The sequence below is a fragment of the Pelmatolapia mariae genome, linkage group LG5 (genome assembly GCF_036321145.2).
Source record: "Pelmatolapia mariae isolate MD_Pm_ZW linkage group LG5, Pm_UMD_F_2, whole genome shotgun sequence".
In the NCBI taxonomy this organism is placed as follows: Eukaryota; Metazoa; Chordata; class Actinopteri; order Cichliformes; family Cichlidae; genus Pelmatolapia; species Pelmatolapia mariae.
The window spans coordinates 23,846,759-23,863,321 of NC_086231.1; the positions used below are offsets into that span (position 1 = coordinate 23,846,759).

Below are 16,563 nucleotides of genomic sequence, written 5' to 3' on the forward strand. Positions count from 1 at the left end.
AACGACATTCAAGTCCACCAATCAGCTTTTTTCAGAATTTTGAATCAGGGTTCGTCAACTTGAATTTTTACCCAATCGCATTCAGAATCCGTAATGAATCTGACCAATAGCATTGGTTACTATAAAGTGTACATCCAATCAAAATAGCGTATGGGGTCTTTTAAAGATAGTTTAAGGAAGTCCCGTTAAATACCAGGAAGTTGTAAACAAAGCTGACAGCTATTTAGTTAGCTGTTAAGTACATGAATGGATGCCCAGTAAGCCGTGAAAACAGGCCAGTTGTTCATCGATATCGTGGATTAATTAACAGTACAGCTTGTTTTATACATATAGAGCGGGTTTCGCGAGAATATATATATCCCTCCGTATGTTCGTTTCACAAGCTAACGTTAGCTGCCTTCCGTTTTATCGTTAGGGAAAGGCTAACGTTTGCACAAGGACATTGGAGCTACCGTTGACGCTTGCAAAGTTAATTTACAGCTTTATTAAACCGAAGTTAACGGTTAGTGAGAATTCTCAGTGTCTGGTTCTTTTTTCCCTTTCTGCGTTTGCTGTCAGGAGGCAGAAAGAACGTGAAAAAAAGGGCGAAGTCCGCATTTAGCAAAACAACAATGTCTACTTCAAACGCTAATTTTAAAAACAAGTGTGTGACCCAGGTGAACTGCATATTTTGTGACAGCCTGCTCTGCACGAGAGGCATGAAGGCAGTGCTACTTGCAGACACCGAGGTCGAGCTGTTTTCCACTGACATACCTCCCAATAGGTAAGCGCTAATTTTCTTAGTAGTGCTGCTAGTTTTTGTTTATGTCGGTTTCCAAGGCAAGTTGCACTTGACAAAACTGTGGCAAAGTGATGTCTGTCTGCTTAACCGATGGGAGGAGATACACAATGCTCTGGCCAAGCTGCCGTTATAATTAATAGGGTTTGTTGTATGACAATATAAAATGAGTGTGTGTGTTTTGTTTTTGTTTTTTTTGTCCTTCAATGGGTATGTTTGTGTCTCCTTGCACGAACCCTCACCGCAGAACTGTTGACTTTGTGGCCAGCTGCTACTCTACTGAAAGCTGTAAATGCAAACTGAGAGACATCGCATGTCTCAAATGGTATGTATTATATTATATTATTCCCTTTCGTCTTTGCAGTGTTTACTTTGGAAACATAATCTGTTGATATTCATAAAAAGGACACCAAACAGGTAGTTGCATATGTACACATATCTGTACAAATTGTCGGGCCTGTCAACTGTAAGTTTATATGCTGATTATTTTATTTTTGAGCCTGTTGCTATACTAAACATTAGGTAGTGCTTGAAAAGCGACATTACAATTTATACACTTTAGCACAATATCACTTGTATACACTTTAGCACAAGTGTATACAAGTGATCAAATAATACCGGAAAATACTTGTTTTTACTTAAAAATGTCAGTTAAATAAATATTAAAGCCATTGCCAGTTATGACTGCACATATTAATTTTAAATCATATTTAAAGCACAGCACAGTACAGTAAACAGTGAACCTTTATAGAGTTTCATTTGTGTTCATGGGCTTTTGTTATTGTACACAGGGCAAACACAAACATGTGTTAGATAATGGAAACTCACTAGTAGTGTTGGCACTTTTCAGAAGTGCCCCCAGCAAATAGCTGACTCACGTTTCTTCTTTATCCTCGCTCCCTCCCTCTTTTAGTGGAAATGTTGTGGGCTATCACGTTGTAGCCCCCTGCAAACCCTGCCTGCTCTCCTGTAACAACGGCCACTTCTGGATGTTCAATAGCGATGCTGTTTCTACTCTCAACAGACTGGATTCAACGGGTCAGTATAAACTCACCTTTGATAAAACTGAAATGCTATGCAATTGCATAGTCCATGAGATGTGTACATAAGACTTCATAAGTCCCCTTCACATGTGTCTGCAGGCCTTAATCTGCTCCTTTGGGGAGATCTTCCCGAGCTAGATGACAGCGAGAATGAAGAATCAGAAAGCCCATCAGAGGAGGAGTGTATTAGGTAGAGTGGGACATGGACAATGTGAGAGACCTGGAGTGCCAGCTTTTGAGAGGTGGAGATTTAAAAAAATAAAAAAAGTGTATAATCCATGCTGGGATGAGACAAAAGAAGAGGAACCAAAAGGGTAAATGAACACCCAGTTACATGGGACCAGCAATCCTGCTGTACTACTCTGTGTGGGCTGAAAGATTAAACCATTGTTCACTTATGACCCTACCTGGAAAAAATAGTGGTGTCACAGCAGGTGTTTTCCCACTATAAGCTGGCAGAGAACACCTGCCTTGACATTAGTGATTTGGTGTGTGGCTGTAAATACTGGAAGGTTTAAACCCAAAGAGAGCGGTACAGGGGAAGCTTTTGGTGCTCGTAATTGAGTGTTTTAATTACCCTTTAACCTGTGACCATGACTTTCCTGATCACTTTTCACTGTTAAAAGCACAGACACGCACATTCACACATTGTTTTCAGTCTTTCTCTCATTTTTGTTAATTTGTCTGCTATTATTTTAACAAAAAAACAAACAAACATGCAGCTGAATTAAATTGAAAATAACAGACAGCTAGACTCCATAATCTAGTGTGTTCTGCTTTTCAGAGCTCATTGTTTTGATCAACCTTATGAAAAGTTGGGTGTGGTGTGATTAATTAATGGTACATACCAGTGAATGCTGTGCTTTTTCACACCATTAACACCATCAGATTTTTCTGGGTAGGAGGTCTGGAATTTACCTATATCCTTTTTTTAATAGCACTTATCTTTATGTTGAATGTGCTGTAATAAGTAAAACTTCTATTAACGGTAATCTTTTAATCTCTGGAGGCCTTTTCAGATATGGGACATTAAAATGTTAAAGTGACAGCATTCTGTTCTTCAGACATGGGTGACTTTTATGTTCATGTTCCTCACGGTTTTATTAAGATATATTAAGGGGACTGACAAAGAGACAAGGTGTGTTTGTAATATTTTGAGAGATCTGTCGAATTATTGGCATTATTGATGTGTAAAGAAAAAAGCTCTTTCTTATGAATTAAGAATGGCAAAAAAGCATCATACAAGAATATTTCTGTCTTATTGGGATCAACTCGTGAGATACTCAACTCGCACAGATGCAGCAGAGGCATGCATTCAGATTTACGCCATGTCGAATGTGACACAATTTTTTTTTCTACCCGGAAAAATTACTGTCACGACTTTTGCTTAAAACTTATCGGGGTGCTCATTCATGCACAAAGCTAACATGCTCAGATGCTGTCAAATTAATGAAAAGGCGCTAACTGAAACTTTGAGTTCTTTTTTTAATCCCTCATATTGAAGAAATAGCACAATTACAGAGTGATGTATCTATTTATGTTCTTTGGTCGTAAAGGGCATATTTAATTTAGGTTACCTTACAATCTGCTCTTCTGTCATTGGTGGATTTTGAGATGCTGAAATAGTGTTTGCTACACTTGTGATAGCAGCATTTAAGTGTTTAACACCCAGCTGAGTCTGACTGTAGCAGTGTTCCTTACTAACTTACTAACCTATGAATGGGTTGTGCTTTCACACAAGCCTGTGGAGCAGCTGAGTGGAGTATTCACCCAGAGCTCAAAAAATAAATAGCTCAAAATCAACAAAAGCTTACATTTGTGACAATTAAAAAAAGGATGCCGAAGCAAGATCGTGAAAACATGAGCTCAAATGGGTGCGAGCGTCCTAGCTCTGTTTCTGTTGCACAACTGTTCACTTTTTATGTAGCAGCATACCTGTAGCAACTGAGGAGATGGAAAAAGTGAACTCCAAAGAATCATGGGACATATCAGTGTTTAACTTACAGGTTGCCTCCTAGTCTAGAAAGATAATTACTTCATGTGGCGCCTGATTTATAGAAAAGCCTTTGACTTTTTTTTTTTGTGTGAGCTGTTTGAAATGATGCTTAAACCAGTGCTACAAAGCTCCCAAAATTGAATATTTTAGCCTTACTGAAATGAACCTCTGTTAAACTGTAACCTCTGGGCTGTTGCTGTATATTAACCTGTCATCACTGAGTGACCAGGCCATTTACTCAGCAAGCTACAAAATCCTCCATTCACAACAGACTCAACTCAAAGCCTCTTTTTCGCAGTGCCATCCTTAAGCTCTTGTTATTGTTTCACTGCTGTGCCCTGCTAATACTATGATCCTGTCTTAAAGTAACAATGTTTCTGTGGATGATTGACAACTTCCTGTGTTGCCGGTGAACATTATTTTAAAAAAGAAAAAGGAAAAAATGAGCAAATGTTGAATGTCCCACTTCTTAGGTGAAGGAAGAGGAGAAGAAAGGAAGCAGCTTTTTTAAATGTTTAACTGGCCTCTGTTTGTCTATGCTATAGCCTTTAGTTGTGGAAATACACCCATAAACGAGGAAACGTTTTCTGTATTTTCCACATCTATCACCTTTTAAAAATTATAACTGACGGTCTGTCACACTTTCACACCAAATACTGTCTGTGTGGATACCATACAGTGCATCAGCTAGGTATTTATTATATCCACAAACCAAATATCTATCACCACATACTTACTTTGGGTTTTTTTGTTTACAAAATTTGTTTACAACTGCTTGTTTTGTATTGTGCTGTAGTACTTATGTTTCTGTTTCTGTATTTAATATTTAATTGTGTAGTGCTTTGTTTTGTACATTTAAAGACTGAATGTGTGCAGTTTTACCTCAAGAAGGTATAACACGTGAGCTTCCTCTGGCTAGGACAATTGTCAAATGATAATCAGAAGAACTATTTAAATGGCTGTGTCTGGATGTGAATAAGTTTGATTAACATGCCCTGCTGAAAATGTATATTTTGGAATTGCACTGAAACTGCATTGGTAGTTTGAAGAAAATGATTTGTTGTTTTGTATGCTTGTTAAATTAATAAAGTTTTTTTTTTTTCAAAGTTTTTCAGTTGCCCCAAACTTTTTTTGGTGTCTTTTTTTTTTTTTGGGTGGGGGGGGGGGGGGGGGGGGGTATATAACAAGTGGACACTTTATTAGAGACACTGCTCAACTGCAAATGCAAGTATCTGTTTAGCCAAGACAGACAGCAGACAGCAACTCAATGCACCATGTTTAAACTGAGCATCAGTGAAGAAAGGTGATATAAGTGACTTTGTATATGGAGTGACTGTTGTTGGCCTGGGGATCTTATCTGAATGCAGAAGAGGATATAGCTACAGCAGCAGAACACCACATCAGGTGCCACTTCCATCAGCTAAGAACAGGAAACGAGCTACAAGACGGATCTTCCAGATCCCTCAGGTCATCTGGATCCGGTTTTTTATCAGTTCCCAGAGTCAGAACCAGACACGGAGAAGCTGCATTCAGCTTTTATGCTCCATATATCTGGAACAAACTCCCAGAAAGCCTCAGATCAGCTGAAACACTCAGTTTATTTAAATCCAGGTTTAAGACTCGCCTATTCTCAGCTGCATTTGAATAAAACACCAAATCCACACTTTTAAGCTTAAATTTCAAAACTTAAATTTTAACTACTGATTTTATCTACTGTTTTTTTTTTATCAATTTTAAATCATGCTTTTTATTTGTTTTAATTTGTTTTAATGTCTCTGTAAAGCACTTTGAATCACCTTGTTGTTGAATTGTGCTATGTAAATAAACTTGCCTTGCCTTACAAATCACACGCGCTCACCAGTATAGGACAATAGAAAACTGGCGAAACATTCTCTGGTCTAATGAGTCTTGATTTCTGCTGCAAAATTCCGATGGTAGAGTCACTGTGGGGGATATGTTTTTGGAGTATTTTGGACTACTTGGCACCAGCTGAGCATTATTGCTGATGATGTCTTTTGTTTTTGTACAAATTGTCTGATTGCTTCTTTCTGTAGGATAACATGCAGTGTCACAAAGCTCATATCATCTCAGACTAGATTCTTAATATGACAATGCATTCATTTTGCACAAACAGCCTCCAGAGTGTCCAGATTTCAATCCAACTGAGCACCTTTGGGATGTGGTGGAAAGGGAGAGTCACATAATGGATGTGCAGCCGACAAATCAGCAACAACTGTGCTATTTACCCCATCTTTTACTTATTTATTTGTTTTGTCAAATTAAGCAGATGACTCCACTGCCTTTATCATTTCACATTTTCATCTTATTGAGCCAGGAATCCATCCAATGTCTCTGAACACCCCAGTTAGGATCCAGAAAAAGCGTTCTGCTCTGTTTTATATTCCGTAAATCCTCCGCATCCCTGGAGTATCATTTAATTATAGGGAAGACTTGCAAGTTCTTCACATATTTTTAATTTGCTGACAACAGACCCCAATGCTATCCCGGCTGCTTCAGCCAGAATTTTTAATCCCGCTTCTTATCTCATAAATTTATCATATAAAAGGTATTTCATGGCCTGTGCACTTGAGCTCTATTACAGAATGTTTTGACAAACTCACAAATCATTTAGTATCATTTAGTACGAGCCCGTCTTGAATTACCCTTCAAAACACTGGTGCACATTAAAACCAGAGAAAAAGACTTTTGCAATAGTGGGGGTGGGGGGGGGGGTGGGGGGGGGGGGGGGGGGGAAGCGTAATATAATTAATTTTATAAAGTGGAATATTGTACTGGTTCTTCTATGTTCATCATCATAATCATCAAAACACTATCCCCCAAGTCTCTCCAATCCACACAGCTGAAATGATTATCATGATTATGATAATGAATTTGTCTAATGAATATTTAACTATGGGCACAAATCACAAAGTTCATCACCATGTGTGCATAACAGAGCGCTTCCCCATCTTTAAAGTGAATGACAGAAAAAAAGCGAAGAGCAAGATAAGTTGGTGTCATTCCAAATTATTATTAAATGTTAAATTATTAAATGAGGATATCTTCAAGACAGCAGGAGGGTTAACATGCTACAGGCTGTTCACTTTGGAGACATGCTGTGGATATGGATGCAACCTGGCACGACACCTTGAATACTGCATAAAAATGAAAAGAGAAATATCACCTGTAACTAAATTTGATCATTTTGTAACAAAAAGCAATTAAAAACTAATTATTGTAATTAATAATTTGGTTTGTTGATTTAGTCTTAATTCTTAGAATACATTTGATGGTGTCAGCTGGCTTGTACCGATGGCATATTTTTACTCCCAAAAAACCTGTATAATCACGAGGAAAGCAAATTGTGTTTTGACTGTGAATTATTTTATTTAACAAGCACAATACGAAATCTGAATGTTGTGTTTTATGTTATACCACAATGCAAAGGTATAAAATTCATAACTAACATGACTCCAAAGAATTTTTTTTTCCACCTATTATTACCTGTGAAGTCTGTGAAATCTCCTCCACAGACAGGTCAAGGAGAAAGCCTTTGTTTGGAAAGTTTACAGTGTGAGGAGAGCTCTTTTCAGTGATGGGGATACTACGCCAGAAAATGGAGAAGCATGCCAGTAGACATCGTAACTACAAAGAGAAAGAGTATTTGCCTTGGAAGAATACAAGTAAGAGAGCATATCTGGGATAAGGAAAACTCCTTTCGTCTGCAGTTTTTAGTAGTACAGGGTGTGCAACTGTAAACTTCCACAAGAGCACAGAGGGACTCACTTCTTTTCTGGAACGGTCTGCCTAAAGTTTTGGAATTTAGTTTTGCATGCCTTCATATGAAGCATTCTTTGTTGCTGTTGGGACAAGTACTGGGCAACTCAGGTAGTGAAAAAAAAGAAAAAAAAAAAGAAATAAATATCTGATTCTTGTGCCTTGCCCTGTTTTCACATGTTTTTGTAGCAACTGCTTACATTACAGCCCATGCCCACACAGCGTCTGCCCTTTCTTTGAGTTTATCTTGCATCGCTTCGCAGAATGTTTCAAGCTGTCGATTCTTATCTGCAATTTAAACAACTCCACCATAGACGTCACCACAGGTCCAAATTTTAGGTTGCATCTAAATTTGACTCCATCTGCTAAACCATTGTTGTACTTTTGAAGTACAAAGTAGTCAAAAGGAGACCAGTTTTCCAGGAGAGCTTCCAGGTATCTGTAAGACTCTGAATGAATGTGTAGCAGGGTGTTGCATGGCAAATGAATAGTGCATAGTCTCATTTCTTAGAAAAATAGTAGATAAATTAAATCCAATATTCTGTCTTTGCCTAAGTGTCAGCTGAGCTGGTTAATCAGGCAGAACCAGGTTTGCAGGAAAACGGGCTAGTGCAAGTCTAACAGTCTTGGTTTGGTTTACTGCTGTTGACACTGTGTTGATCTTGATTTATTGTGATTTTTCATTAATGTGCAAAAAATCTTCCTAATATCAATTTAGGAAAGTTAAAGTTCAATATTGAAAACACTTCTGGAAACACCAGATAGCCCTAATTCTAAAATTTTCATCCCACATGAACAACTTTCAGATGATAAAACAAACACATTCATACCAACTCACTTTCTTTAATGAGAGTTTCGTGGTGGCAAAAAACTGACATATGCAACCCCGTGGTATCCAACTATGGGTTTGCCACTTATAACGTGTGTTCGCTGCCATGTTTTCAAGGCTGAATATGTCTGTTTTTGCGCAACGATCACTTTCACGCTCTGTAAGCCACAGTTCGGAGAAAGTTTGGAAGTGAAGCCATAATTAATCTTCATAATTAGTCCCGTTCTTCCTGCTATGACTTGTGAAAAAATTTCTTCCATTCAAATATTCAGTGCCTCTGGTGAACAAAGAGAGTATGTTGCTCAATCAAATCCACAAAGCAATCATAATTAATGCAGTTCAAAATCTGTTTTTTTTTTCATTTAATGGTAAATCAGGATTGTTTTTTAGATAGCTCCAGAACTTAATTTAGTAAACCTACTATAGGTATACTTTAAATATTCGTATAAGAAAGATAAAGATATGAGTTTTTATTTACTGCCTCTACCAATAAATAAAATAGAGGAAATCTGACTGCAGCGCAGTCGTCTGCAGCTACTTCGTTACAATCACACACCTCCAGCATTTAGTTGTCCAAGCATATGATAGCACATACCTGGTGATTCGGTGGACAATTCTCAAACAGAGCACAGTGGCTCCCTCTGTTGGATGTAAGGTGGAATAACACCCACAGAAACTTCAACAGAAACGATCTGCTGTCAATGGTGGACATTTCAGGCAGTAAATATAAATGGCATCATATGATTTCTATTTGAGTACAGACTGGCCTCTTTTACAATACACTACAACCACACTTTTATTGTTTGTTATTCTTTTTTCTCTCTTTATTTTCTTTTCTTTTCTTTTCAAACATCACCTATTTTAAGTATTAAAATCTGAGAGTATTAGATCAATTAGTGAGAGAACCTATGAGATTTTTGTTCCTGCATTAGTTCCTGTCATCATTTTGGTAATCTGAGAAAAAATACAATAATGTGGTGTCATCTCTTTGATCTTTAAGACAACGACTGTAAATCAAACCTGGACTGTTGGAGGTGTCCTTCAGGGAAAACTTTTTTTTTGGTTTTGTTGGTAGACAGGTTTTTGTAAAAACGTACTTTTGATTCATTTATGATAATTTCATGGTGATGACCTTAGTATTACTTTTATTAATGTTGTGGTGAATGAAGCCCTGTCTAATCATTTTTGTGTTTTCTTTGATGGGCTGATCACCTCAGTCACCCAAGCCAGACGGAAAACTATCAAAAGGAGGCATTTCAATGAACACACTAGTACTGTATTTATGGAGGCCATTGCTATGATATCCAATATAACAGCAGAGTCTGTGGACGACCGGCTCCATCATTTTAACACTAACATCCTCGGGGTTTTCTCCACCATATTGCACCTGTGAGGGTTAAAATTGCTGCTCTTAAACAGAAAGTATCCACAGTCCTTCATTTGTTCCACATTTTGTCACGTTGCAGCCTGATTCATGATGGATTAAATTAATTTTTACCTCAAAATTCTACACACAACCCTGTAGTGACTAAATCAAAAAAGTTTGCTTGAAATTCTTGTAAATGCATTAAAAAAAACCCAAAACTGTGTCTCAGTTTGTTATGTATGGGACTCCATGGTCACAGATCAGTCAGGGTACATGTTATATTATACAGAAATAAAGCATTGCTGTTGCCAGGACACTCAAAAGCTAGTTCAGGTGTATTCAGTTGATCTGTTTCCACTGATCATCTGCTAGACTTTTCTAAAACTTGACTCGAGTCCACCTGTGGTAAATTCAGTTGATTGAACATGATTTGGAAAGGCACACACCTGTTTATATAAGGTCCCATAGCTGACCGATCATGTCACAGTACAAACCAAGCCGTGAAGTCCAAGGAATTATATCAAGGCACAGATCTAGGGAAGGGTATAGAAAAGTTTCTACTGCACTGAAGGTCCCAGTGAACGCAGTGGCCTCCATCATCCATAAACTGAAGAAATTTGAAGTCACCAGGACTCTTCCTTGAGCTGACAGCCCGACCAACCTGAGCGATCAGGATAGAAGGCCCTTAGTCAGGTAGGTGACCAAGAATCCAATGGTCACTCAGAGCTCCAAGTGTTGCTCTGTGGAGAGACGAGAAACTTTCAGAAATCAACCATTTCTGCAGCACTCCACATATCACGCCCATATGGCAGAGTGGCCAGACAGAGTAGTCACTTCTCAGTAAAACTAGTTTTCCAAAAGGCACCTGAAGGACTCTCCTACCATGAGAAACAAAATTCTTTGGATTGATGAAACGAAGATTGAAGTCTTTGGTCTGAATGCCAAGTGTCATGCCTGGAAGAAACCAGGCACTGCTCATAACCTGCCCAATATCATCCCTACAGTGAAGCATGGTGGTGACAACATCATGATGTGGGGATCTTTTTTAGCAGCAGGAACTGGGACTGAGACTAGTCAGGATTGAGGCAACAATGAATGCAGCAACATAAAGAGACATCCATGAAGATATCCTGCTCCAGATCTCTCTGGACCTCAGACTGAGGTGACGCTTCATCTTCCAGCAGGACCCTAAGCCAAAATAACAAAGGGGCAGCTTCAGGCCCACTCTGTGAACATACTTGAGTGGTAGACATATCTGAAAATGGATGTGCACAGACGTTCCTCATCATTCGTGATGGAGCTCAAAAGATTCTGCAAAGAAGATTGTGGGAAACTGCCCAAAACTAGTGTGCCAAGCCTTTAGCATCATACTCAAAAAGACTTGATGTTGTAATTGCTGCCAAAAGTGCTTCAGCTGCTTTGGAGGTAAAAAATGAATTTACTCCCTTTTTGAATAAGACTGTAACATAAGAAAATGTGGAACAATTGATTTTCAGATGCACTGTGTGCTGCCCATAGACTTGGGACAATCTGAGCTCAAAGAACTCTTTCTGTTAAATGGAAGTTTAGTTTTTCTATCCCACTGTTGTCAAATGTTAGCTCACGGGGACCATCTGATTGTGTTTCTTTTTGTTCTCATTTGTTTTCATTTTGCTTTATTTCTTTGTGTTTTATATTTCTTTAATGTTATAGAGTATGTAGCCTACACAGCAGTTAGTTTGAGCTGTGGACTCGGCCTCAAGTTTCCCCATATCTCGATCCAATCAAGCATCTGTGGGATGAGCTGGACAAACAAATCCGATCCATGGAGGCTCCACTTACAGGAACAGCAACTTACAGGAGTTAAAGGATCTGCTGCTAACATCTTTGTGCCAGACACCACAGGACACCTTCAGCTGTCTAGCAGAGTCCATGCCTTGATGGGTCAGAGCTGTTTTGGCAGCAATAGGACCAGCCCAGTGTTAGGTCCTAATATTACGCCTGATCGGTGTATAAACATCTTTGCATGTTTTCCACAGACTGTTTGGTTGTTGCTGGTTCCTGTACAAAAAGAACAACTAACTGCTTCCTTGCATTGATTGACAGTGTTTACTGTAGAAAATTAAGAAAGGCTATCATCTCCAAACAAGCCATAAAGCAGTTGCTCATCACTGTTGTAGGTCTAATTAAAAAGAAAAGTATAAAAATTTGGTTTTTGACACTAGATGGCGCAGTTGTACCATAAATAGAGGCTATCATTAGCCCACATGGGTAGAGGGACAGCCCGATAAAAGAACCATTTTAGAATAAAGACACCATCACTAACTTTGGCTGACTTGCCACACTGGTGCTGGAGTTATTGTATTTGGAGGATGCAGGGAAAAAATAACCTAAAGGATAAGTCTCATAGATTCTTAGTTTAAAACCCCCAAAACAAAACAGAATCTGATTTCTCATTAATAGGTTGTGTAATCTGTAATAAAAAGAAGAAGAAGAGAGATTTCTCTCTGCGCAAAAACCACCAGCTTATTTTTCAGAAAGGTCGTCAGTGTAAAAAGACTGAGTTACTGCCCTTTTCACATGGAATAAATAATTTTACATTCAGACACTCCAAGCAAATGTCATAATTGCACTGGCTAGGACGGATGAAGAGGACTGCCATCAAATTAGCGGTCACCTTGATCATCAGTGGGAGCAGAATATTTTATAATATTATATTATAGCGCTGCAGTCTGTCATGGTCATCTCTTGATAATAGACCTAAAAGGCTAGACTAATGTCCAGCTTTGCTTGATTATGCATATTAATGACACCTCAAGAATTCATCACAAAAAAAAATCTTTCTTCAGTGGGCGAGGAGGGCAAATGGTAATAAATGGCTGAATTTATTCACTTTAGGAATAATTCCTTTAATCAGGGGAGGAAACTTTCATGAGACTGGTAGGCAGGCTGCTTGAGTTCTTAAATAATTTAAGAAAATCGATTTTTGTCTGTGTGTGTGTGTGTGTGTGTGTGTGTGTGTGTGTGTAATGGGCTATGATTACCTATCCACAAAAAACACATCCTTTAGGAACTAATCAGCCCCTGAGCTTGAGAACACTCGTTTTATGATTAAGGCATAATAAAAACAATTGCTTTTCCAAGCTTAGTCTGGGGAAAAGGAACTGCAGGTGGCATGTGCAACAGTGCAGGTTTTCAACAACTGGGCTGCCTACTGGCCCAAGATTATACTCTCGGCAAGCTGCACTGGGCTTTTGTTGAAGTGCTAGAGATAACACAAAGAAAACTTCAAACAGGCTTCTTATTGTGTTCTATTCTTCTGGGCAAGCTGATTACAGTTAAGGATAAAAGTTGTTCCTATACAGTAAACTAATGCGGAGAATTAGAGAGCACTAATTAAGTCATGGGGGATCTGAGGCGGTCGGCTTGGATGTGTTCCCCAACACCCAGACCGTAGGGGTTTAGTAGGAACTTTACAGCCCAACAGCAGTCAGCATCAAAGGTGTTTATTGTCAGCTGAATGTCCGGTGGAGGCATGAACCGCTGGATGTTCAAAGCCAGAGGGGCAAAAAAAAAGCACTAGCTACAGCTTCTTACCCTTGCTTGTCTTTACTCCTCTTTTTCGACTCTCCATCTCACCGCCCCAGTAGAGCCGAGAAAGTTGCACCAAATACCATTTTGTGTCCAAATGTGTACAGCCAGTGTCTATCTAACATGTAAATAGATATTAGCATAATGAAGCAAAAACCCCTTCATTTAACCTCTGATTTTTTTATTTCTAAAACTAAACAGCATTTAATTGGTTTTCAGGCAGGAAAAAAAGAACCTTTAGACTAATATTTCTTTAAAAATCTGACAAATTATGAATTTATGAACTTGTCTTTCAGGTCAGTGTCAGCATGTTACATTCAGTTTTCAAATTTAATTTCAATAGAATGGATATTACTATGTTTAAGTGGAGATGTTGCATTCTTCATGATCACAGCTCTGAATAGCTGAAGCATCATTGTTTGCTCTACGACCTCGGCAGACACTGAATAGATTCATCTTGTGCAAAATTGAGTGCGCGCATTTGTGTATGTGTGTGTGCGTGCATGTGTATTTACTCACCGCGTCTTTGAAATTGTATCTTCAGTGATTGTTTGTTTGCAAAGCCACTGATGAAGGTGACCAGACCTAGAACAGGAACACTGGCTTTAAAGTGTCGGGCTGTATTTGCTTTTCTTTTCAGTGCCAGTTTTGTAATTTGTCCTTGTGTTGGCCTGGCCTCTGTGTGTACTTACATGCATCATTCTTACATTTTTTCCCTTGTACACCTGCCTTCTGTTTCCTCCTATGCAGTTTTTCTATATTTTAACTGATTTGAAGGTCTGTGAAGGCATCACCTGCCTCCCCCAACATCAGTTTCTGTATGAATGAAAAAAGAAATGATAAAATATTCTTGATAGGACTTAATGGCTGTAATTAATTAATGACAAATTTAGTTGTTTGGCATCCTAAAGAAAATTGTGAATAGCCGAGGAGGTTCTGGATCAAAGTCAACTACGAGGTTATTAACAGTCTAAGCTAAATCTGGAGATTTTTTTTGTTTTGTTTTTTTTAGTGTAGTGATGTTTTTAGTTTTCCTTATGCCCAGTTGTTGCAGAACACACACATGCACATGCACACACGCACACACACACACACACACACACACACACACACACACACACACACACACACACACACACACACACACACACACACACGCATTTCTTAACCCCTTTCCTCATTAATGGGAGGGCTTGTCCTGCTGGCTGTAGCCGCCTGCAAATTACAATTTAGTACTCCAAGAGTTAAGACTGTGTTCTTTCAGCCCATTGTGTGTTTGTGTGTGCGCGCGCGTGCATGTGTGTGTGTGTGTCGGGGGAGGGGTAGAGAGTGTCTGGTAGAAAACCTTTAATCCGGGTGCTGTCAGGCCCAAACCCGGCTTGACGTCCCATTGATGTGGAACAGAACAAAACACAGGGCCCCTTGCTAAGCTCTGACTGAACTCAAACACACACACACACACACACACACACACACACACACACACACACACACACACACACACACACACACACACACACACACACACACACTCTGGGCTCCTCTCTAAAGCCCCCAGCTTGGGCCCCCACTCTCTAACCGGGAAGGGCATTCCTCAGCCCTTGTACACGCGTGTGCATACACAAACTCACTCACACGCATGCGCAAATGCATGTGCCTGCACAGGCACACAAACTGAGCGGAGTGAACACAATATTAACTCATTGAGTGCTGCATTGTAATTTGCAGGTGGCAACAACTTTAGGGTTCCCCTCTCTCATATAGAATATATGTCCATTCATTATCATCCAGAAACCTGAGTGTGTGTGTGGGTGTGGGTGTGTGTGGGTGTACTGAAGGGGATGACGATTTGAGAGTCTGGCAATCTATTTAAATTGGAGATAACTGTGTCCACTGCGCGCGCACACACACACACACACACACACACACACACACACACACACACACACACACACACACACACACACACACACACACACACATCAAATGTTTGTGAGAAGCTGGGTTACAGTTAACAGAAGCCAGATGCTCTAGTGTGTGTTGGCAGTAATGAAAGTATGTATCCGTGGTGACAACAAACAGTTATTATTGTCCTGCTGTTTGGACAGCTCCAAGCCCCCAGCATCTCTGTTTACTATTAGCTTTGAAAGAAAGAAACAGAAAGAAGAAGACGGAGAACAGAGACAGTGAAAGTGAGAGGCAGATGCATGGCTGAGCGGATACAAAAAGTGACTTTTATTAGAATAAACATGTGTTTTAGTTGATGCCGTGGAACTGTCGAGGACCTCAGAGTTTATCTGCCTGTTGTTCTCTGGGTGACCAGGAGGTGGGGATATGGACATCAGGCAGTCGTGGAGCTGAGCGTCTTGCTCCAACTTTGACCCAGCAATAGCTTTAAGGTTGAAGCATTTCACTTCATCAGTTCAGTTTCAGTCTGTGCCCTGAAAACTGAGGAGGTCCCCTTGCACTTCTCTCTGCTATGAGGACTGAAGGAATCCACTTGCCTACAGAGGCTTCAAACGTCCCCTTCTGTAATACTGAGCCACCCACACCTACTTGGTGAGCTTGCTCCCCCCTCCTTCTCCAGGACTAAACTTACCCTTGATTTCCGTTGTTAAATTACACAGAACTTTATTCCTCGGTGCTAGAATTCTGCTGCTTCCGTTTTGGAAAGTCAGAACTCCGTGTGAGCTGTTTGTTTGGGCCGGGCTGCAGTCCAGAGAGGCTCAAGCTGTCCCAAGCAAAATGTTTTTATTGACGGCTGAAAGCAGTTAGACCGACAGCACCGATTGGCTGTAATTGGTCGGCAAGTCAGTGGTGTGTTTGAAATACCCTATGTAAAGTGGCAGTCTTAAGAGAACACGCACACACATGCCTGCCACCATTCCCCCCTCACCCCCATCCAGTTCCCTTAAGAGAAGCCAGATGGGCCACGGGGAAGCAATCACCTCTCTATTTGTCTTGGTGCTGATCAGGTTAGTGAAGTGTTTTCAGGCCTGGCCAGGAGTCCGCATACTACTGCCTGTTGTCCCTGCTGCTCACTGCACCGCACTCCACGACTCTAGCCAGCTGCCTCGGTCAGATCTCTGAGGGACTGTTTAAACAGAAGTACACTAAGAGTGGGGACATGCACTATCAACTGGTAAAGGGGCAATAAAGGACAGAGAGGATGATTTTTGTTAGTTCTGGTGCATTTTTGATATA

The 16,563-nt window shown here is 39.9% G+C and overlaps 1 protein-coding gene across 1 annotated transcript; it reads left to right on the top strand.

The window, feature by feature from the left end:
- Positions 1 to 207: 207 nt before the first annotated feature.
- fam72a (family with sequence similarity 72 member A) lies at positions 208 to 4,907 on the top strand. Its single transcript, XM_063474367.1, has 4 exons — positions 208 to 763; positions 1,026 to 1,103; positions 1,692 to 1,816; positions 1,921 to 4,907. Exons 1-4 carry the CDS (start codon positions 612 to 614, stop codon positions 2,013 to 2,015), a joined length of 450 nt encoding a protein of 149 aa, XP_063330437.1. The 5' UTR covers positions 208 to 611; the 3' UTR covers positions 2,016 to 4,907.
- The last annotated feature ends 11,656 nt before the right edge of the window (positions 4,908 to 16,563 follow it).

Bases quoted from the DNA above. Each gene is read 5' to 3' on its own strand.
- fam72a (XM_063474367.1), top strand. From the start codon at position 612: ATGTCTACTTCAAACGCTAATTTTAAAAACAAGTGTGTGACCCAGGTG. The intron at 764-1,025 runs GTAAGCGCTAAT...CCCTCACCGCAG, and splicing joins ACTGACATACCTCCCAATAG to AACTGTTGACTTTGTGGCCA. The intron at 1,817-1,920 runs GTCAGTATAAAC...ATGTGTCTGCAG, and splicing joins CAACAGACTGGATTCAACGG to GCCTTAATCTGCTCCTTTGG.